This window comes from Eubalaena glacialis, chromosome 11, assembly GCF_028564815.1.
Source record: "Eubalaena glacialis isolate mEubGla1 chromosome 11, mEubGla1.1.hap2.+ XY, whole genome shotgun sequence".
NCBI lineage: Eukaryota > Metazoa > Chordata > Mammalia > Artiodactyla > Balaenidae > Eubalaena > Eubalaena glacialis.
In genome coordinates this window covers 9,939,913-9,963,575 of record NC_083726.1, presented here as the reverse complement: position 1 = coordinate 9,963,575, position 23,663 = coordinate 9,939,913, and the positions used below count along the sequence as shown (strand labels likewise).

Sequence of the window (23,663 nt, the reverse complement as noted above, 5' to 3'; positions counted from 1 at the left end):
TTTGCTGATGGACGTGGTGTGTGAGCTGAGTCAAGGATAATCCTATTAATGAAAATCTGTAAGAAATGGGAAAAAGAATCAGCTATATGTCACCACCCTAACCCTTGTTGGTTTTTTTCCCCCCATTGAAATGCTACGTACTTTCAGGAATTCCCTGGCAGTCCAGTGGTTAGGACTCTGCGCTTTCACTGCTGAGGACCCAGGTTCAATCCCTGGTCAGGGAGCTAAGATCCTGAAAGCTGGGCAGTGTGGCCAAAAAAAAGAAAAAACAAATGCTACATACTTTAAAGATTTACCTCTTTGTCCGATACATCTATTAGGTTCTGGCTAAAATACTTCCTCCTCAAAGCCTTTATTGACCTAATCTACTACTTCTGGGGGCACCCAAGTAAATAGTGCTGTCTACCTGACATTATCATTTGTAATCACTACAACGGTTTTGTAAATTTCTGAGCTGAGTGTCAGATTAGGGAAGAACTGTTACTGAAGAGCTGAGATGGAAAGTTTTGCAGGTGTGAGGGAGGGGGTGCAAAAAAATCAGAGGAAATCTTACAGTTTGAGGCTTAACAAGGGGATCCATATGCACAATTGTACAGATATGGGCTAATGTGTATGTTTTATTGGGGGGGAGTACTTATAGCTTTTGTAAAATTCTCAAAGGGATCTACGCCCCACACGGAAGCGAACTGAATTAGGAACTACTATACTACCAGTTTCACGTTCTGACAAGACAGGAACAGGAAAGGTGGAGACCATGGACTTGAGGGATAGGGAATGAGAGGAGTTAGGGGGTGGGTTTCCAGAACACCTCGTCACCATCCAGATGGCAGAGTCAGCTTTGTGCCCAGCATGGGACATTACCACTTACTTGATGGCACCCTCACTTGTGCCTCGATTGAGGCCCCTAGGCTGGCATCAGTCTTACCATACGTCTTCTTTGCTGCCACTGAGCATTTCCCCTTGAAACCTTCAGTGAAGGTTTCCCTCCTTCATCTCCAGCAGCTCCTCCTCGAATCTCTTGGATTGGGGGAAGAAGGTGCCCCTCCCCACCCCTGACCTTTTTTGGGGGATAGTTGTTCTGTTTTTCTTGTTGTTATTACTCTGATTTTTATTTTGCTTTTAATTAAATTGTTTTATGTGGCAAAACGCATAACATAAAATTTACCATCTTAACTATTTTAAAGCATACAGTTAAGTAATATTAGTACATTCATTCTGTTGTACAGCCATCACCACCACCCATCTCCATAACTGTTCATCTTGTAAAACTGAAGCTGTTGTATACCCATCAAAAACTAACTCCCCATCTCCTCCTTCCTGCCAGCCCCTGGCAACCACCATTCTACTTTCTGTCTATGATTTTGACTAAGTACCCCCTGACCTGTCTGATTCCACAGGGCTCTGTCTTTCTCACTTTGCCTTTTCTAGATCATCACATCTATTCCTAAGGTTTGAATGCTCTGCATGGCATGATTCCCAATATTTTTTCTAATCCTTTGACAATTTCATAAATATTGAAAGAGCTCTTTCAGCCTTAAACATAGATTTTTTAAAAAATCATGTACTGTTTGTGAATATAAACAAAATTAATTGGTCAAAGTTTTCCAAAAACTTCTTCATATTAGCATTGTGACTTTCCACTTGGAGTTGTCGATGGAAAAATAAAAAAAGATTAATCAGTCGATCTAAGAAAGAAATGGAGGCTTTTATTTGAGCCAAATTGAGGATTATAACCTGGAGAAAGCCTCTCAGAAAGCTCTGAGAATTTTTCCATCTGTTAGAGGTCAAAGCACAGTTATATAAGTTTTTGAGACAGAGTGCTATATGTTAAATGACGTATTATTGACAGTCTACACAATCCAGATCTATGTGTACACAGGGAGTAGTGGGTCATGGGTCATCATGGCCTTTTACAAGAAGGAAGGCTATCTCCTAAGGAGGTCTGGTTAATGCAGGTGCACAATACACACTAAAGGGGAGGGAGGAGGCCCAAACAGGCAAAGAAAGATTTTATGTTTAAATTTTTCTTGTCTTGCCATAAAATATGAATTTTATTTCATCAGAGTCAATGATGTCTGTAGTTTCCACATAAGACTGCCTTCTCTACCCTTCAAGAGTGTTGGTCTTCCAGCATTTCTTAAAAGAGCCCATAAGAAAATCAAAAGCCATTGGCATTTGATTGCCCTTGCATTTATGTAGAGCTAGCCTGTTACTGAACTCAGGTTCCGCTACTCACTGCTCGAAAGCCAATACTCAGACAAGTGTTGGTTGGAAAAGAAAGGTTGCTTTATTCAGGAGGTCAGCAACCTGGGGAGAAGGCGGACTCATGTCCAAAAACCAACTCCAAAGATTCTGGGAGAATCATTTGGGGAGAGGGTCAGAGTCTTCCTTATCTTCCACTGTGTGCAGACTTTCTTCTGATTGGTTGGTGGTGAGGTAACAGGGCGGTGCTGCAGGAATCTTGCTCTCAGCCTGAGTTTACCATCCTCCACCTGCGTGGGGACCTTAATTCCTGCAGCAGAACCCAAAGGTTATGTATATCTCTTGAGGAGGAACCAGGATCGCTGCACTGTTTCTTGACTGCTCCTCCTTTGTTTCTGCATTCCCTCCCTTCCCTGATTAGCAACTGTTTGAACCTGCCCTTTGGAACTCAGGGAAGGTCAGGGAAGCTGAAAGAAGCCTATTTCCTACAAACAAGAAACAGGGACAGGGAAAGGATTTGTACCCAGGAGGGACCCACAGGGTCCTGCTTGGTTTCAAGCCTACTTTAAAAAAAAATTTAAATACATGCAAAAAGTATAATTCATAAATGTACAGCCCGATGAATTATCCAAAATGGGCATACCCATGTAAACACCACACACGTCAAGAAATAGAACTTTACTAGCACCCCAGAAACTCTCCTGCCTTCCCAAATATTACCTCCTCTTCCTCCTCAAAGGGAATCACTACCTTTCTCACCATAGATTGGTTTTGCCTGTCTTTTTTTATCTAATGGAATCAGACAGTAGGCACCCTTTTGTGACATGAAGACTTTTTGTAGTTAGAGCTGCCCTATCCAAAGGTAAAGAGGACTGAGGACTCTATCTGGAGAAAGTGCAAACCCCCGCCCGCCCTCCCCGGAATATGTAAGCACAGGACAAGTCTCTCAAGTATCAGATAAGGATCGGGACTGTCCAATCCTGAGATTCTTCGGTTCCAAGGTCAGTTGTCTAAAGAGGTATATCTAATTACCCTTGTATTAATAACTTGTGGGACACATTATAAAAAGAAGCATTTTCATCCATCATATGAAAATATGGATAATACCTAATGCTGGGGAGGGTGTGGAGAAAAGGACACTTCCATTTACTATTGTGAAAGTATGTGATATAATAATTCCGAGGGCAATTAGCTAATACCTACCAAATTTTTAAATGTTCATACTTTTTGGCCAGCAAACCCACGTCTTGAAATCCATCCTCCAGAAATACTTGCAGCAACCCTGTACTGTGCCTCAATCTCTTCATTTCTAAAATGGGGACAATAGGGACTTCCCTGGTAGTCCAGTGGTTAAGACTCTCGGCTTCCAATGCAGGGGGCAGTGGTTCCATCCCTGGCTGGGGAACTAAGTTCTTGCATGCGGCACGGCCCGGCCAAAAAAAAAAAAAAAAAAATGGGGATAGTAGCACCTCAGTGGGTTGATGTAGAGATTAAATGAGCGCCCCTCCCACCCCCGCCCTTCGCACGCACAAACAGTGCCTGGTACACACTCGCCTTTGTTTTAGTACATTGGGACTGTTTACTTGACGTTTTCCCAGAAGACCAATAAATCTCCAAATCTCTAATTTACTCCTACCAAACACAGCCCTCAGGGAAATGAAACTGGATTCGTGTTTGTCTACGTGTGATCTCTGGGAGGCTTGTTAAAATGCAGATTTTCGGGCTCACCCTAAGCCCACAGAACAGAATTACGGCTGACGCACCCCGATTCAGGGCTTTAATGTTTCCCATATGGCTCACGTTCTCCGACCTCTCGGCCGCCCTTTGCTGAAGGCCGGTGAAGCCCGCCTACCAGAGGGGGCGCTCTTCCCCAGCCCTCCAGCCTCCGGCTCCCGGAAGGGCAGCTCTGTCCGCCGTCGGCGCCGCACTCGCCTCTCCTCTTCCGCTTCCGGTGTCCCCCACAGCCATGGCTGCCGCCGCCGCCGCCGCCGCTGGCCCTGGGGTGCCGCTGTCCCCGGACGAATTGCTTCCGAAAGGCGATGCCGAGAAGCCTGAGGAGGAGCTGGAGGAGGAAGACGACGAGGAGGTACTGGGCGCCGCGGGGCGGGCTGGGAGGGTGCGGGCGGGGAGCGGGGGTGAGGGCTCCGCGTGCTGCAGGAGCGGGACGAAGGCGCGTCGTGGCGCCTGGAGAGGTCCGAGCAAAGGCGTCTCCGGGAGGCGGCGTGAGGCCCCGCTGGGGCCGGGGTGCCCTAGCTCCAGGAGACCGGCATGTCCCGGCGTCGGGGGGTGGTTACCGCTGCTTCGGCCCATATCCGCGCCTCTTCCACCACAGTTAGATGAGACTCTGTCGGAGAGACTGTGGGGTCTGACGGAGATGTTCCCGGAGAGAGTCCGGTCCGCGGCTGGAGCCACTTTTGATCTCTCCCTTTTCGTGGCTCAAAAAATGTACAGGTAAGGGACGAGGGCAAAGACATTGGGGTGTGCCTGGGGTGACTGAGGTGCCCTGAATGAACACGGGCTTTGGGAGCGCAGACCTGGGTTGGAGGGCAGCCCGCCAGCTAGATCACTGAGTGACCTTGGACTGGTGCTACTTTAACCTTTCTTGGTCTCTATTTCCTCGTCTGTAAAGTGAGGATTCTTATTGGGCTGGGTCGTTGTGAGGATCATCTCAGATTATGTGATATAACTAACGTATAAGTAGCACTGTGAGAACTCAGGAGAATGTTCAGACTGCTCTCACTAGATGTACAGTCCCTGGAACTGCTCCTCCTGTTTCCGGTAGGAGTACAGCGCAGGAGTTGGGTAGAACACGCCTACCAAAAACATTGGCGCGTGCAGGGTGAGAGATTTGGTTACTGGTTGAGTTCTCGGTGAAGCTGCGTGTTTTTGTCTTGCCATCATGCTCACGCTCCCGCTGCAGGTTTTCCAGGGCAGCCTTGTGGATTGGAACCACTTCCTTCATGATCCTGGTGCTTCCGGTCGTTTTTGAGACCGAGAAGCTGCAGATGGAGCAGCAGCAGCAGCTGCAGCAGCGGCAGGTGAGCCCGGACCCTGGGCTTTTTGCCAGTAGTGGAGACGCAGGGTGTTTATTCCTCCAGCACCTATAGGTAGGGCGGGTAACGTGCCGGTAGGGATCGGGATCCGGCCCGCACTCTTTGAGGTGCCTGACTGTGCCCTCAGCACTGTTTTCATAGACCTTGTCTGCCTCGACAGGTATGATGAAAATGAGAGCCCTAGGTCTGTACAATGCTTTACACCCCTCCTTTTCTTTTCCAGATACTTCTAGGGCCTAATACAGGGCTGTCAGGAGGAATGCCCGGGGCTCTACCTTCACTTCCCGGAAAGATCTAGATTGTTACTGCTGTTTGGCCTGTCTTGGTGGGAGAAGTTTGAAAATTCAATAGTGTTTGAACTGCTGATTATTGGATTTTTTTTTTATTTTATTTTTTTTTAACTTTGGCACATTGATCTATCTAAACCTGGTGGGGAGAATTCTCCCCACATTGTCTCATGGAGAGACTCCTCACTTGCAGCTGTGCCCTCCACGCTCTCCTGACTTATTTCTTCTGTCCTCACTCTGATACCAGAGTGCAGCAGTACAGACGGTTACTCCAGCTCCGGCCATCCCACCCCTTTCACTCAATTACTTCTGACGGAAGATCTCCTCACTATCCCATTGTGGGGTAGGAACTGATGCCATCGGGAAGGATGTGCCCCTGAGCATTAACGACTGTTTGGTTTTTAAGAATGGGGATGTTGGGGAGGGACGTGCACACGAGATAAAATGCATTACAGCTGTGCTGTGAATTTCTGTGTATGTTGGAAAGGATGGAGGAGGGCTGGCAACAGCTTCAACCACAAGATGGGGACTGTGGAGGACAGAGCAGGAGCTCATTTCCTCTGCATATTTTGGCTGTTAGATGTGTGTGTGTCTACAAGAGAAAACAAAGTCAGTGCTCACTTTTTCTATTTAAATATTAAAAAATGATTCCAACCAAAATTGTCTTCCAAGTGCTTGTCATACATACCTTGAAATTATTTAGACCATTTTAGAAGGGCAAAGAAAACTGCCCCTCACATTTTCTCTCACCTGAGCCAGCACCACGACTGACCCCTTAGGCCCAAGTTAGTTAAATTCCCAAAGGTAAAAAAAAATTCGTCTTTGACCAAGAACCTCTCTGAGTTCAAGCAATCAGTTTCAGATCCACCAGCAAAGGATTGGGTCCATGTACTTGCACAGTCTACAATGACATTATACAGTTATAAAGGGGGAATTCTCTGGTGGTCCAGTAGTTAGGACTCTGTGCTTCCACGGCAGGCAACACGGGTTCGATCCCTGTTTGGGGAACTAAGATCCCACATGCTGTGAAGCTCGGCCAAAGGGAAAAAAAATAAAAAACACAATAATTATAAAGGACTTGTAAGGAATGACACAGTACTGCTATCTAGTCTGGGGATAGGAAGGTTGCAAATAGAACATCTTGGGTTTGTTCTTTTCGACAATACAGTTGACCCTTGAACAACACGTGGTTAGGGGAACTAACCCTCCTTGCAGTCAAAAGCCTGTGCATTTCTCTTTTATCATTGGCCCTCGATGTGTCTGCTGTCCAACCAATCACAGTTCATGTGGCACTGTAGTATTTCTTGAAAAAAGTTCACGTGTAAGTGAACCCCCAGAGTTCAAACCTGTGCTGTTTGTTTGAGGACCAACTGTAATTGCTGATGAGCTATTGACAGTGAATCCAACTGTAGCTCTATCTTTGAACTTTGTAATTTTTCCATTTCACACACATTTTTATTGGCATTGTGCTAGTAACAGTACTAAGTCTTTTATGTGGGTTGCTGGAACTATACTATACAATTTAGGAGGTGGTAGTATTCTCATTTTACAGTGGAGGAAAACAGTCCCAGAAAGGTTAAGTGATCTGTTCCAGGCTGAATAGAAAATCCCTGATCTGAATTCAAATCTAGGCAGTCTGGCTCAGAATCCTGCTATGTACTTGGTGCTGGGGACTCCCAAGTCCTCTGTGTAAATACATAATCTTCCACCTGTTAACCAGGGAAAAATAGTCACTTGTCAGTAAAGAAAACTTGTACTTAAGATTAGGGTTAGGGTTCTTCATATTGTGGAGTCTAGTTTTTACAAATTAAATCAAAAAGTGTCTCGGGCTTTTTTTGAATCAAGTCCTACTTGGTGAGTATTTTGTCTGGATTTTTGAAGTGAGAGGTCTGGCCAAAGCACAGTATGTCTCTAAAAGATGACTTATGGTGGTAGTGAATTCCTTCCAAAGCAGCATCATACTAAACTTCACTTTTTTTAATGTACATAATTACAGAATTCAGACAGATGAAATTTATGTATGGAGTTTTCCATTTTTAATATTTGGTTAAACAAAATACATCTTTTGTAAACAAACCCAGCACAAGGCCAACAAAAAGGAATAAAAGCAAGAAAAACAAAAAGCCTAGGGTTGCCCCTTACTGGGCATCAGGGTCAGGCCTGCCCCCTTTCTTAAAGGAAGTGGGGCTTTTTGCCCTTGGGCATCAGCATAGGTCCCTGTTCCTAAGCACCAGAATTGGATATGAACAGAGAAACCAGCCCTGAAATGTTTAAGCGTCTTTGCATATATCCCACTGGCTCATGGACTCCAAGTGCATGGGGACTCCTTTGAAGTGCCATTTGCACAGGCCCAAGCAGATTGGTGGCGAGGAGTTTCCTCCTCCTCCCAGGAAATGGCTTACGTCACTGACAGTGCCAGTGGACCCAAGGTCCTGCTCGTGACAATCAGCAAGGTTGGCTGTAACTTCTGGCTGGTGGTGGTTGGAATGTCATTGTGCAGGGGCGAAGAGCTCCCTGTGGTGCCAAGCAGGTCTGGTGTAGAAAATGGTGCAGAAGAGAATGCGGCCACTTGCTGAGAGGGTGTAATGCAGTAGCCGCTTGGTGGCCTCTGTTACTCAGCATAAAAAATGGCCTTGTTGGATTGAAGATACATGTGCAGAAAAAGTGCTGGTGTAAACATGCACTCCAGTCACAGTGGGGAGAAAGCCTCAGCTTCATCCCGTTAAGCTTGCTCAGGCTGGACATGCAAGCCCCAGGCTGGCTCTGCTATTGGAGAGGTCTGGCCAGTGGGGCAGCTCTCAGACCTGCCGAAACCACTGACCTGTGAGGGCTGGACAGGCCATCCTTGCCTGCCCGCCTGCCCTGAGACAACCACAGCCACTGTGGTGACAGGCGGTGTAGTATGACCCTTACTTCTCCTTTTGTTTTCCCAAGTTACGGGGAGAAAAGTGGCCTACAACTATTTAAAGAGGTAGGGGGCGGGTCCATTCTCAGTTGATCTGTAAAGGAAGCTACAGAGATGACAAAGCGTAACGCACACATCCACCCAACGTGAGGGCTCTGCTTCTTGTCACTACAGGGGCTCCAAGCCTAGGACTTCTACCCATTCTAGCTGCTCCAAGTCTCTGAAGGCTTATCTTCCCAATACTTTCCTTGCCCAACTGTCTCAAACTAGTAGAATTTGATGTCAGAGGCAGTCTTATTTTTTTCCTGATTTTTGCCAGAGTGGGTCAGCTGGGAAAACTGCCCTTTTGCCTATCTTGTGCCCCAAAGCCTCCTAAACCAATGCAATGCAGTGAAGTGGGAGGGACGATGCTGGAGTGAGGTGGACAGGCTGCCCATGCCTGCCCCAGCCTGGTTCTGGCCACATCCTCTTAGGTATCTAGCTCACCCTGTCACACTAGAATATCGCAGGATTCAACCACCCGGCATGGAATATTAGAGAACTTTTCATTATAAAACTCCAAGGATGGCCATAAACTACTCTTAAAAATGGGGTAAGGGCGGCATTAAGGGTTGGAGACAGCATGCTATACTGCTGCTGCAGTTTTGGAGATGGTTTCCTGAGAGGCCTTTTTGCTCTAAGTCCTTCAAACCCGTCACATGGGCTTTGCCTGTACTGTGTCTTCAGACCCACTGGTTGCCAGGAAAGGGGAAGTGGAGGCAGCATCTCCAGGTGAGTCAGAGCAGCAGTGAACTCCAGCAGAGCCTCTGGCAAGTCCTCAGAGAAACGGGGAAATAAGCTAAGACCCACCTTTCTTTCTCCTCTCTTAAATAAAACAAAAGTCTTCCAGAGCTTGCCCTACACACACAGAGCTCCTACTTTCCTTTCCCAGAACAAGTAACGCTGGTTGGTTCTGTAACAGTCCCCACGTCTGTCCTATTGCACTGTCAAATCTGAGGGGAAAAACCCAATGAGATGTTTGGGGACATGGCAAGGGCAGACCCACTATAGAGGCCACAGCACATCACGGAGGACTTCGGGGGTTGAGGTGAGGGAAGGCTGGGTAGAACTGTGTTACACATCAGCCCTCCAACTCTGATGGGCCTCCACCTCTTCTGGTACCACCAGCAGGAGTTCACAGTTCTTTCCTCGCAAATGATGTTTTAGAAATTTCCTACAGGAAAAAAGGGTAGATGAAAGAGAAAATGAAAATACTAGTAAAATTGCAAACTCCAGTCTTGGGGCCACGTGTTCGCCAGACAGGACCCTTGTTATTTATACCCTTGGCTGCCCTAAACACACTCTAGTGGTGATCTGTTCTTGGAGGAGTCCACATTTGGTTACCCCTCAATCTGTCCAGTTAAATTTCCAATCTGAATTTTTGCTCATCCTCATGTGTTACTGCCAACAGTAGCCAGTTCGGTGAGGAACAGAGCCCAAAGTACTCGAAAGGACTTCTAATTGTAAAAAAAAAAAAAAAAAAAAAAAAGAAGAAGAAGAAGAAGAAAGAGTTTCTTCTTTGGTTCCAGGGAAATTTAGCCCCCTCTGGCCCAAATGTTTGCCTTCCTTTCACTGAACTGGCAGCTATACTGTCAAGGCGGAGAACGTTACAATGCCAGTCCCGCCAGACTAGAAAGTCAGCATCCCAGGAAATGGGACTTCTCTACCAACGGGATTTAATGTCTTCACGGGCCATCAAACATTCAGGTCTTTGAAGTCTGAAACCCTATGATTCTAAGTAACAATAAGGAGAGGATCCAAGGAGCTAGGAATTTCATTTCCTTTGTCCAAAGATAAGCTCAACTTGCCACTACATCAGCCACACAGGTACCTGAGCTCGCCCTCGCCTCCAATCCATTCGGGCATCTTCAGTTTGGAGTCGAGGTTGTAGTAGGCACCTCCCACCTCTCGAACACAGATCCAATGCTGCCTTTTGAGTGGCAACTTCAGTGGACCCCAACACAGGCTGGAGGGCAGATTCATGATGAAGCCCATAACGTTAGTGAGAGCAATGGCGCCGACATCCCTGCAGAACAGAAACGGTGTCAGGCTCTGCAGCAGCCAACTCCCCAGGATTCCCCAGCTGTAGCACCACCACTGGCCACCTCCCCAGCAAGTGCCAGTTCTCATTAAGTCAAGCCTGGTTCAATTACCTGCGCTTGTCCCACCAAACAGCTTCATAGCCTTTGGTTTGAAGTGCTGCCATAATGACGTTCACATCGTAGTTCCCATTTCCCAGCATGCTCTTCTTGTGGGGGGTCACCATGGTGTTTGGAGACAACCTGCAAATGTGAAAGGAGGAAAGCTGAGACTTACTGGTCAACCTAACCCCTCCTGGCCCTGCACTGGCAGGGACAAAAGAGCACTTTACACCACTGCCCCTGGAAGCTTGTTTCCTCCCATTCAAGTAAATGTAACGAGTTTTTACCAAAGTATTTTGAAGTCTGGGCTCCTGCTGCCCTAGGGATTACCTTTCCTTTTATGAAAAACAGTAATTCAGTAGCGGTGGGGCCTATCTGCCTGCCATTTAGAAAGTGTGTCTCCAGTGAATTCAATGGATACAGAGAATGTTCCATGAAGGAGTCTCATCTATGAAATCCCCAGTCTTCCCATTTCTGCAGTCTTCTTCCTTGTTGATCTTCCTGCCTTGATACAGCCTTTTTTTTAAACATTAAAAATAGTATTTGATATTTTGATTGCATGGGTGGTATTTCTTACTCTTATTTCTTACACTTTAAATGCTTTCTGTTTAAGGCTTGCATACTTGGTAATCATCAATCATTAAATACTCAAACGCCTACAGGGGCTCAGACAGGTAACATAAATGTATGAACTGGGGCCACATAAGGCAATAAAAAGTAGTTAGGCCCATATTAAACTGAGATTCATGAACCACCTAAGGGTATTCTGAATATACATGTGTGTAAAATACCTGAATTAAAAAAAAAAAACAAACACAAATTGGAAAAAAATTTTGTACCAGATAAACAAAACTCAACTGCAGTCTGGTTTGCTCACTGGCTTTAAGCCATCTTTGCCCAGGCCTCTTTAGCCACTCCTCCATCTCATGACAAGGTCAGTTCTGAAGGCATTCCCAATCCTATTAATTTGCTTTCATAGGCTGCGCAGGCCAGGACCTGAGGAAAGGCCATCTTGAAGGAAGGGGCAGCATGCCTTTCACCTCTGTGTGAAGGGGAGGAAGGGAAATGTCGTGAGTTCCTCAGGAATAAAAGTGGAGAGCGGATGTCTAGGAGGTTGCTGAATGCCATCTCCAGAAGAGAATCAGATCTTTAGGTCAACTCTAAAAACTTAAGAAATCTTATACTCTATATACAGCAACCATACTGATATTTTTCCAACATAAAACATACTCTTGCCACTACTTAAACCCTCCAAGGCTCCCAAAGCACTTAAATACGATCTAAACTACTTCCTCTGGACTGCAAGGCCCTTAGGATTCTGCTGACCTCATCCCTACCTCTTAGCACAAACACCTTCTCTCTGCTATCTGAACGCACAAAGCTCTTTCTCACTTGAGGGCCTTTGCACTCACTGTTTCCACTGTCTGGAATCCTCTTCCCGTAGATCTCCACTTGGTCTGCTCATTTTTTGGGTCTCAAGTGTTATTGCCCTAGAGACCTTTTCTGACCACCCAACCTTACGTTTCTCCCAGTCATTTCCTCTTACATCCACCTGCTTTAATTTAATTATACCTCGTGTTACTACTGGACATGTTTTCTGACTTGCGTGTTTTTCCACACTAGAATGACAGCAGGGGCCTTCTCTACCCATCACCAGACCTCAAAGAATACCTGGCACGTGACAGGTGCTCAAGGGACGTTTGTTGAAACGTTTTCCATGTTTATTTTGTTTTCCCTCTCTCTTGCCCTGTAAATATTAGTGGACCCTTAAAATAATAAGGGCTTATATGCTAGCCTCCAGAGTTAGCAAAGAAGGGGATCTAAGGACACTAAACTCCACTCTGCAACCAAACTTTGTTCTACCTGTGACAATAAATACCGTTTAGTGAAAACTTCTCTGCCACGCCTGATGACAGATGCTTTCATATATGTCTCATTTAATCCTCACAATAAACCTATAAGAAGCTATGCATTATTACCATTTTATGGGTTTAGAAACTGAAGTTTGGTGATTTAAAATGACTAGCCCATGATCACTTCCCTTATAAAGGACAGAACTAGGATTCAAACTCGGGTTTGTTTGAATCCAAAGTTCTGCTTGCTGTCTTACGGCAAGGACTCATGAATCAGAGTGGCTGGTGGCAGTGGGCTGATAAGAGGAAAGGCCAGCTGAGTCCCTTGGCCTGGGCCTAAAATGTAGCTTAACAGGACAAAGGCTCTCAGTGGGTTCTTGGGCACTTGGATTAAATGAGAAAGCATATGAAAGTCTATCTGAAGATATATCAAGTTCCTCTCCCTTCACCAACTTTTCAGTAGCTTCTCAATACCTTCAGAGAAGTCTCCAGCCAGTAGAGGCATGAAGGTTCCAGCAAAGAAACTGCTGAGTCTTCCACCTCTTTCACCATCTAACTCCCTACCAGGCTCAAACCTTAGTGCTGCGTTTCCCCCCAATGCGCTCCTCAGAGGATCACAGAGGCATTTAATACAATAGCTGAATGAATCAAGTAAACAGGTTTCCTACAGGTTTTCTTGAAGCCCCTAATATGCTAATATTTACCTTGAGTCTCGGGGAGAGGGTGTACAAAAGGTTTCAGTTCCCAAACAGGTTTGACCACACATTTTTTCTGAGGTGCACCTTCTAGGACTAGTGTTCCAAGTGTCTCTTCTCCTTGTCCTACATATTCAATCTCAGATTCAAATCCTTGCCTGTCTATTCCTACTATCTCTCCCCTAACTGGAGGCCCCTCACCTCACACCTGGATTTTTTTTTTTTTTTAAAACATCTTTATTGAAGTATAATTGCTTTACAATGGTGTGTTAGTTTCTGCTTTATAACAAAGTGAATCAGTTATACATATACATATGTTCCCATATCTCTTCCCTCTGCATCTCCCTCCCTCCCACCCTCCCCATCCCACCCTTCTAGGTGGTCACAAAGCACCGAGCTGATCTCCCTGTGCTATGCGACTGCTTCCTACTAGCTATCTATTGTACATTTGGTAGTGTATATATGTCCATGACACTCTCTCACCCTGTCTCATCTCACCCTTCCCCCTCCCCATATCCTCAAGTCCATTCTCTAGTAGGTCTGTCACACCTGGATTTTTTAAAAATTTTTAAAATCTTTTGGCTGCACCATGCGACATGTGGGATCTTAGTTCCCCGACCAGGCATCGAACCCTCGTCCCCTGTATTGGAAGCGTGGAGTCTTAACCACTGGACCGCCAGAGAAGTCCCACACCTGGATTTTTTGAAACAGGTTCCTAAATTAACCTCCTTGCTTCCAAATGCTCCTTCCACCTATTCAGCCTTTATGCTCCTGCCACCTTCACCAAGGTATCATTTCACTCACTTACATAAGAACTGTCAGTGGAACCAGTTGCCTGGTTGGCCAACTCCAACCCTCCCAGCCCCACTTGACCTGCTGTTTCCCTTTCATTGGGCTTAGTGTACTTCAGGCACCATGACCACGTGGCCTCTCTTCTTTTATCCTAGTTCCTGTTTCAAGCTAAATCCTAAAGCTTCTTCAAGCTCAGCCTAACATCCTACCTCTTCCATGGAATCCTTCCTGGCTCCAGTGCAGTAGAAAAAGGAGGGAGATCAGGAGGACCACACACATCTGAGTTCACATCCAAGCAGCATCAATATCAATTCTGAGATTTAATCTCCATGCCTGTTAGCTTCTCTGTAAAAATGGGAATGATTCCTATCTTATAGGACCATTGAAGAATTCATTTATTTTATACATGTCCAACAAAATAGTAAATTCCCGAAGCAAAGGGGATGACTCATCTCCTCTCTCTCTCACAGCTGGGCACTGGCAACTGCATAACCATGTGTTTGTCAAACCAATCAATATAGGAAATGCTAAGAATGGTTTCCATCTCACTCCTAGAAGAGTGGCCATTTGAATAAGTGGGATCCATCCAGTGTGCCCATTATACCAGTGCTTGTTTTTACTTTGACAATAATCAAGTGCCCACTGTGCTAGCTATTTTTATGAGATTTATCACTTAATCCTTCCAACAATCTTGAGATAGAAATTAACCCCATAGTGTAAGTAAGGAAGCTGAGGTACAAAGAGGTTATGGTGACTTGTACAGTCATATACAGCTACTGAGTGGCAGAGGTAGGATTCCACTTCTAAACCTAAAGCTACAATGAACAGTCTCCTGGATATTTCAACACACTGATCCCACTGAATTCCATGGGAATTCTACTCTGTCCCAATGGAATGTTTTCTTGGGACTCCTCGGCAAACTCCTATTCAGGACTGTCTTAATTATTTCCACGGAAATTCTGGACTATACGCTAGCCTCTCATTTTTGTCACCATAGGCAGAGGTTAGAGCCACAAGATTTGAAGTGATCTACAACTGAGAAGATGGGTTCTCGTCCAGGTCTCTCCACTGATGTCTGTGCCCTCAGTTAAGTCTCTGGTCCTCTCTTGTAGTTACCACTGTGTCTGGCTAAGGTGATGTTTCAGGTTTGAATGAAAAGGAGATGTGGAAACATTTCATCAAGATTCCTTTTTTCCCTTAATTTTTTCCTTTTTATAAGTTCTGAGGTGTGACCTTAGAAAATATGGCTCAGAACTTCCTAATGTGTTTTTAAATTATTAAATACATAAAGCACAGATTAAATACATAAAGCACAGATCACAGCGCCAGGCACAAAAGTACTCTGTAGGTGTTGGCGATGATGATGACGAGGAGGACTCCGCCTGGCCCTTGGATGAGAAAATTTAAATCTCTAGAGGTTAACACTCAACAACACCTTTTCTCAATTTACAACCACCATACCTTTAAATGTGGCTCCTTCCTTTAAATGTGTGCTCAGGCACTTTTTAATGGGGAGGCAGGAGGGCTTCTCTGTGGTAGAGGATGTTCACCAGTATCTATAATCTCTTATAGTCTGACCTTTTCTCCAATTTCAGTTGTTCATCCTTTTCAAACCAATGATCTCTTTGCTATCACTGCAATCGTGACCACTATCTTCAAATCCTGGACTGAGCCTGTCACACCTGACTCCTCTCTTCCCTGTTCCTGTGTTGCTGCCGAGTCATTAGCTTAGTCCTGTCTAAATTCCTATTCATTTCTATTCCAACCATGAGTCATCTCTTACCCACAACTGCATTGAAACTCCACCCTGCTTGTGTATTTCTTCTGTCTGGCTAAAATTCAACTGCTAGGATGAACTTCCTCTCAATAAATGGCATTAATCAAAAATTTTGTCCCATTTCTACCATTCATCAGCCACATCTTCAAAAAAGCATAGAACTTAAGATGTGGGAATTCAAAATTATCTAGTTAACATTACTGCCAACATTACTCTTCTTTTCTGTTAAAATCCAAATAGATTATCTTTTTCCCTTTAGATTGTTCCGAATTCCATGGTTCTAAATTCACTTAAGTCTTTTCTCAAGGCCAGGTCAATGGATAGTTCTAAGACGTACTTCTCAGCAGCTGAGTCGTGTTCAGCTTGTTTTCTTTACAGTGTGTAGTGGTGCCTGGCATACTGAAGGCAGCTAGTAAATGTTTGTTTAAAAAATTCTATCTCCTCTCCCTCACCTCTCCTCCCTTTGTTTCCTCTCATCCCTTTCACACTTCTTTGTTTCTATTTATCCACACAGAATCTTCCCATATCAAATACTCCATACAGGATTCCACCTCTGGAGTGGTAGGGTACATATATTCTCATATGTACTGGTCTGCTGTTACTCTGAGGTGGATCTTTACATTGTGCTTATAGGTACCTGGGGGAATGTAGTACAACTTGCTAAAGCTTCAAAAGCCAGGAGGAGAACTTTGGTTCCATGTGAGTGTTTAGCAAATATTTAGCATTCTTTCAATCAGGGAAAACACAGCTGAAAGAGTCCTGCTATTACCCACAAACAGCTTATAGCCCACATCTTCAAACCCAGGCCCAACTTCCCAGCAGGGTGAACAGCTACTGATGATGCAATTGCTCTGAGACACCTTCCCAATACTCAGGAAGTAGCAGAGCAGATAGGAAAGCAGGCCCTCCATTCACAAAGCTTGGGACCAAATCCTACAACTAACAGCTCTGTGAACTCTGTTCCCTCATCTGGAAAGATGAAAAATAACAGGATCTACCTTTTTTTTTTTTTTTTGGCCGCACAGCATGTGGGATGTTATCTCCCTGACCAGGGATCCAACCGGTGACCCCTGCAGTGTAAGTGCAGAGTCTTAACCACTGGACCGCCAAGGAAGTCCCAGGATCTACCCTTAAGATTGGTGTCAGGAGTGCGTTAACACAAGGAAAGCACTCAGAACAGTGTTTTGCACAGAGTGAGGGTACATCTGTGTTAGTGATCATCATCATGTCAGATCCAGGCCAACTTTAGAGAAGTGGAAAACTTCTGAATGGACACACCGCATCTTGGAATTGACATTTACTAGGGAGTGAAACTGGGCAAATTGCCTAAATGGAACCCTAGTTTCCTAGGATCACTACTGATAAGGTTGTTGCAGGACTGTTACAGAGTACCAAGTACCAAGCACATTCAAGGACTCACTGTCAGTCTTTTTCTTCTCCCTAGACTTCGATTAGGAAATAATCTGCAAATATCCAATTCGGAGTAGAAGATATATTAATGGCTGGCCAAAAGGAAGCAGTCTAATGGACTGGCCTCTTTTCTACTTTCAGTTACAAGACCTAGCAATCTGAGACAAATTATCTCACCTCCCAGGGCCCTATTTCCTGAGAAGAGTTAATTCTACTTGCCAGATGATGGCCATGATGCAAAGGACACATCTGCCCTGCTAAGGCATTACTATGGTTATTACTGGCACTGGAAAATAATTACTCTCATTACAATTTTGTCAGCACACTGGGATTAACACTCTTTTAAGAGAGGGCCTATGGTTGTTTCAGGGTAAGTGGTCCATACCTATGCTTCATAGATCACCCCAAACAGGTTGTTCCCAGCTGTAATTCAGGCCCTCTGGGGCAATCATTTCATCTCTGAATGGAGTCAGAGAAGGGTCTTCTGGAACTGCCAATATACATTGCTTGAAGAATTCTTGGGCTTTCTCTGCACCGAGAATTGAGCATGATAACTCTTTATAAGCTGGAGTAGTGAGACAGGCTCACTGTCAAAAGTTGCTATGGACAGCACACGTGCTGAACCAGCCACTGCAGAACCATTTCTCATACCCTTTGAGAGAAGAATTTTAGAACGTCAAAGCTGACAGAAGAAAGCTGAACTTCTATCAACCTGTCCGGTAGCATTTGGAAAGTGGATAAGAAAGGCCCTCTAGAATGAAGTAGAAAGGGGAGGGGACCTAGAGTCAGCTTCAAATCACAGCTTTGCTACTTAGAAGGTATTTGGACAAATTACCTGACCTTTCTTTCTGTTTCTTTATCAGTAAAATAGAGACAGTAAATCTACTGTTAGGAAAGCTACACAAAACACCATATGAAGAGCACCAAGGCCAGCACATGGCCTCATAGAAAAGCTGAGCACTGTGTATATTCCCTTCTTATGGAACCCACTACATTCCAACTCTGATGACAGGTGACTGAGTGTGTACATATCTTGTCCCCCTTCTAGGCTCTAAACTCCTTGGGGGCAGGACTTGAGAGGCATTAACAGCATAGTGGTCAACAGCACAGCAACAACAAACCTGGATTCAAGCCTGGCTTCATCTCTTGTTATGGTACCTTGGGCAAATTACTGAACTTCTCTGAGCCCTGTCTTTATCCATAAAATGGAAATGACAACACAGATTCCAATGGATTGTAGAGGGGATCACTTGAGATAACACCACTGAGGCTCTTAGCACTGTGCCCAGGCCACTGTAAGTGCTCAGTAAATGGTCCTGGTTATTCTCTTTCCCATTCCTGTGTCTCTTATACCTGCTAACAGCATTTAGCTAACAATCCCTGTTGGTTTGAAGGTTTATGCAGCAGAGACGTTGCCCCATGCATAAAAATTCAAAAAGACCACAAAAGTATAGAGACACCAAGAAGGAGGCCCCTACCTCTGGAAAATCTCTTGCAGCGTTTCCCGGGTGAAGGCATTGCTGTCCTGGAAGACGTTATTGAGGGCGTGCAGAGCACAAAGCTCCCTGCGCTGTTTCTCATGGTAGATTTGTAGGGGTGCAGCCTGGGGCAGCTCCAATGATTCGGATTTGGCCTTGTCTCCTTTCCATGGCACGCAACTCATGTTTTTCGCTTTAGGTTCCAGAGAGGGCTAAAAACACCCCACTCTTCCCTCCTGAGGAGGAATGTAAGCTTCTCAGTCTTTTCAGGATTCCTGAGGTCTACCTTATTTTCTGGTGTCCATGATTTATGCTTTGTCACGGGGAGAAAACGTTGTAATCAAAAGGAAAAATAATCCCCCTCTTCTCAAAAGAAAGATAACTTTTGGATTTAGTGTATTTTGCCACCACTGTCGAAGTGCAGAAGTTTTAAAAAATCATATAAAATCTAAGACCTTGTTTTCCTTCTTCCACCCTCCTCTTCTACCGCTTCCAAAAAAACACGATTTTCTTGCTGTATTTTCCTTTCTGCAAATGCCAACCAGGCCTCAAGGCAGAAGGACCGAACGGAGTCGGTCACATCTCTCCTTTTCTTCCATTTCTTTGGAACCACAACGCCACTGACTCAGGAGACAAGGCCTAGGTGGTGGATAAAACGCAAATTTCGAGCAGCTAGCGAGGGCCGGCCAGCGTGGGATCGCGGGCCCTCCTGGGGCGTCGGGGGAGGCTCTCCATCCTCTAGGGTGCGGTGGGACCCCGCGGGGCCGAGGCCGGCGCAGCTCCCTCGGAAAACGCGGACTCTCACCCTCTCGCCGCGGCCCTACGGGGGAGACAACTCCTGTCAGCTCCGGCGGTCGGGCGGGCCGCCGCAGAGGACCACGCTGCCCAGGGAAGCTGCGCGGCGGGTCCGGCCCCAGCCCCAAGGAAGGTCCTGCACTGCGACGGGCAGGCCCGCGAGGGGTGGGGCCGGACAATTCGTCTCGCCCTCGGGGGCCCGGGCCCACCCAGCTCGCCGCCCCCACCCCAACCTCCCCGCCCGTCACGTGAGTGCAAGCCGCGGCGCCCTCCCGCCGCTCCCCTAACCCTGCCCCCGCCCGGTCCCCCGCGCCGCTGGGACAGCTTGCGGACGCGCCGCCGGTCGCCCCCTCACCGTTGCAGGCCGCCACCTGGAGCTGCGGGCCGCCACCTGGGCCACGCTCGGGCGGGCGAGTGAGCGCGCGCACCTGAGCCCGACGTCAGCGGCCCCAGCCCGGCGCGTGCTCCGAAAACGCCCTCCTTCGCCGTCCCAACTCCCGCCCCGCCGCGGCGTCCCCTCTGACGCCGGCCTGACGTCAGCGGCGCCGGCTTTGGGGCCGCGGCCGCCGTGCGTCTGTTTCGCGGGTGCAGGCTGCGTTGGGCCCCCTGGCGGTGTGGGGTGGGTAGCCCGGCGGCGGCTGCAGCGGCGTCTCGCCGCAGGTAGAGCTAGTGCCCGACTCCTCGGCTGGTGCCCGGATCCTCTGCTCTCTCCCTCCGGGGCTGGGCAGGCCGGGCGGCCGGCGGGAGTCCCGCCCTGGTGCCTGTCCCGCCCCTCTCCTCCCCCGGGCGTCGGCTCAGTTCCGGGGCGGCGACCCATCCTGCGGCTACACTTCGCGATTCTCCCCAGCCCTCCCGTCCTTCTGATCAGGCTTTTTGGGCAGAGTGCTTTCGCGAACCCGGACTAGTTTCACCTGCGCTGGCCGTTTTATGTTTGTCTAGCATGCCGTTCGCCAGGTGATTTCAAAGCACCTTAATGACGCGGTCGGGCGCAAATTCTCTTGTTTAGTGGGCCCGACCGCCCTCACTTTCCAGGAGCTCTGAGGGTAAGTGCCTCGCCGGGAGTCACGTTTCAAGTGGAATAGTCCTATTTCAGTTCCTTGGTGTCGTATTTCGGCTTGCTGCTCACAGACCACTGCCCTTTTGCCTTCGGGTTCCCGTCTGTTCTCACAGTGGCTGCCATAGAGCTTTCCTCTGAGTTTTCTCAAGGCGTAAGTGCATTGTGTGTGTCAGGAACATGAACTAAGTCCCACATGGATTGTTTTTCCTTTTTTTTTTTTTTTAACCCAAAGACATGTGGAAGGATTCAGCAAATATTCATCATCCACTTTAGTGTTGCTATCCTTTTGGATTTTTGTTCAGGAAGTTGGAAAAACAATAAAAGAAAAGATCACTGAATTCAGTCATTTCTTTAATCCTGCTTCAACACAGCTCAACACTTAAACATCAACTGAGTAAATCTGAAAATCTACTTGGCTCTACTGAACAATTCATGAATCGGGCAGCATCCCACCTAGTAAATAGAAAGGCGCTCCTAGGAGTTGTGCAAAATGGAAAGTTTTTAATAGGCAGAAGAAAGAGTGGATTGTATTAGGGAAGGTCACATTCCCTTATAGGAAGCAAGGGGTCTAATCAGGCAGATTACCTCACTAGTGTTGTTCAGGAAATTCCAGAGTGATTGGTTTAAGATTCTACTCCTGATAGAGGTTGAAACTGCAGTTAGGTTAGGTGTTAAATCTTGGTGGGGCTCAACACAAGTGACTCCATTTTGGGCTTGTTTCTTTTTAACAACACCATTACACTAAACACAGAATTATCACTTAACACATTTGCTTGTGTGCCTACCATGTGGTTGGGAGTCCTCTGCCCTCGTCCAAACAACTTTTGAGTTATCTTAAATTTTTATAATTTGTAAGCCACCTAAGGATTACAGTTATATTTGTGTATGATTCGTAATTGAGGCTTGCAAACATTGTTCTTCTAAGTGCTTTACTTACATTAACTCACTTACTGCTACCCTGTTAGGTAGGTACTTTTTTTTTTTGAGATGACAACTGAAGCACAGAGAGGTTAATTAACTTGCTTGAGGTCACGTAGCTAGTAAATAGTGGACCTAGGATTTGAACCTAGGTTCTAACCTGTCTTCCGAAAGAGGATGTAAAGATGGTAAGGAATTCCCTCTCTAAAATGTGATTTCAGATTTCTCTATTCAAGAAGCACCTTCTCTGAGAATATTTTTTTTTCTGGGTAAAGCCCTGTAATGAGAAGGGCATGTTTTTTAGCTTACCATCAGGTGTCAGCACATTCTGAACTTGAACTTTTTCTGGAAGAGCCAGTTGGTAAGATTCTAAATATCAATATTATTCTAGAGTATAATGCCACAATATTTGGCTCTTCTGCCAAATTGAGATTTTAATATTTTTTTTAATCTACCTCATAGAGGCATATGTAGGATAGTGGTGAGCAATTTCGCCAGAAAAAAAAAAATTGAAGAACTATTATCAAGACCTTTGGAGTTGGGTGACTTCTCATCCCAGATTCCCAGCTGTGTTTGTACAGATGAAATTTGATTGGGGACTTTCCTAGTGGCCCAGTGGTTAAGACTCCACGCTCCCAATGCAGGGGGCCTGGGTTCAATCCCTGGTCGGGGAACTAGATCCCACGTGCCACAACTAAGATCCCGTGTGCCACGCAACTAAGACCTGGTGCAGCCAAATATTAAAAAAAAAAAAAAAAAAGATTTGATCGTAGTTGCAGACAGGAACAAGAAGTTGCCTCTTAACTCTCAAGTAGATCCCTGAAACTGAAGCCTCTTTGGAACCCTGCCTCTTGCTCACAAAATCTTGTGTTCCAAACCCCTAAATCTGGGTATGTTATCTTCTCAAATGGCTGCTCTTTTTTTTTTTTTTTTAAACTTTGGTTTTATTTATTTATTTATTTATTTATTTATGGCTGTGTTGGGTCTTCGTCTCTGTGCGAGGGCTTTCTCTAGTTGCGGCAAGTGGGGGCCACTCTTCATCGCGGTGCGCGGGCCTCTCACTATCGTGGCCTCTCTTGTTGCGGAGCACAGGCTCGAGACGCGCAGGCTCAGTAATTGTGGCTCACAGGCCTAGTTGCTCCGCGGCATGTGGGATCTTCCCAGACCAGGGCTCGAACCCGTGTCCCCTGCATCGGCAGGCAGATTCTCAACCACTGCGCCACCAGGGAAGCCCCCGGCTGCTCTTTCTTGCTTGCTGCCTGGGACGAGTGGCCATGGCCAGCATTATTAGTTTGACTAATCCCTAATTTCATCAAGCTCTTCAGTCTTTTGGAAGAGGAATTCAAGACAGTAAAACTTCTGTTGATAGTGTTTTGGGTTGGGTTTTACACAGCTGATGACACAGGAAGAATCAACCATAGGAAACTACCTTAACAGACTCTAAATCTCGGCCTTACAGTTCACAAATGTGTTGAGGTACTTTTGGCTTCTATTGAGCTGGTTGCCTCATTTTGGTCGTGTAATTGCTCTCTCCGCAGAGGCAATGAATGGAGAATTCTCCCTAAGGTCAGCGTTCAGTTAATTGCCGCGCTCTGGCTGCCGTAGTATTCCAGGCATCGATCCTAGTGTTAAAATTGCCTGGAGGCTGCCAGCAGGTCGAAAATCAGTCTTCAGTGACTGCCCGGAGTCACTGAGTTGAGTGGGAGGCGCCTTGCGCAGTTTACTATCTCCGTGGGCTGTGGCCCGAGGCGCGGGACTTATCCGAAGACTGGATTGGGCCTTTCACCTGTCTATCATCGGAAGGCTCTCCGCCCCCGACTGCCTAGCAGCAGGATTTGGAAGCTGAGCACTGCCTCTGAAAACGAGGAGAGTGATGGGCGGTGAAGGTAAGCGTTGTGTGTATTTCTCTCATTGTATGGCTGCTGTGTCAGTCGTGCCCTGCTCTGCTCCCATTGGCGGGAAGGCTCCTGGCAGGTAGCGTGGAGATGGTGCTGTCCCTCCCAAGTTACGATCAAGGCGCGTGACGTCTCAGACATTTGTTGTTGGGCTTTGGATCTCATTAATTATTCATTAGGTGCTTGAAAGAGCTGCAGCGATTGGTGGCTGAGAGGCCTGGTCGATTGTTTCTTAGCTAGAGATACGTGTCATCCTCTACGCGGCTGGAGAAATTTCGCATAAATTATTCTGATGAGGTTCGGGGCGGGGTTGCGCATAGATTAGGCAAATGAGCTGAGGAGGGAGGGGAGGCCGGCTACGAATTA

The 23,663-nt window shown here is 46.4% G+C and overlaps 2 protein-coding genes across 4 annotated transcripts; one reads left to right on the top strand and one right to left on the bottom strand.

The window, feature by feature from the left end:
• Positions 1-4,138: 4,138 nt before the first annotated feature.
• TOMM22 (translocase of outer mitochondrial membrane 22) lies at positions 4,139-6,202 on the top strand. The gene is made up of 4 exons (XM_061205135.1): positions 4,139-4,288; positions 4,535-4,653; positions 5,123-5,240; positions 5,479-6,202. The coding sequence occupies exons 1-4, from the start codon at positions 4,169-4,171 to the stop codon at positions 5,551-5,553; spliced, it is 432 nt and encodes a 143-aa protein (XP_061061118.1). The 5' UTR covers positions 4,139-4,168; the 3' UTR covers positions 5,554-6,202.
• Positions 6,203-7,498: 1,296 nt separating this feature from the next.
• On the bottom strand, positions 7,499-20,284 carry JOSD1 (Josephin domain containing 1). Of its 3 annotated transcripts, none has more exons than XM_061205797.1 (5): positions 19,783-20,247; positions 18,633-19,452; positions 10,640-10,768; positions 10,318-10,512; positions 7,499-9,660 (listed from the first exon to the last, which is right to left on the bottom strand). In XM_061205797.1, the coding sequence occupies exons 2-5, from the start codon at positions 18,815-18,817 to the stop codon at positions 9,561-9,563; spliced, it is 609 nt and encodes a 202-aa protein (XP_061061780.1). In that variant the 5' UTR covers positions 18,818-19,452; positions 19,783-20,247; the 3' UTR covers positions 7,499-9,560. The 3 variants fall into 3 exon arrangements, with proteins under 3 accessions (XP_061061780.1, XP_061061781.1, XP_061061779.1); XM_061205798.1 differs by having other exon boundaries at positions 19,856-20,247; XM_061205796.1 differs by lacking the exons at positions 7,499-9,660; positions 10,318-10,512; positions 10,640-10,768 and having other exon boundaries at positions 18,823-19,452; positions 19,783-20,284.
• Positions 20,285-23,663: the final 3,379 nt, after the last annotated feature.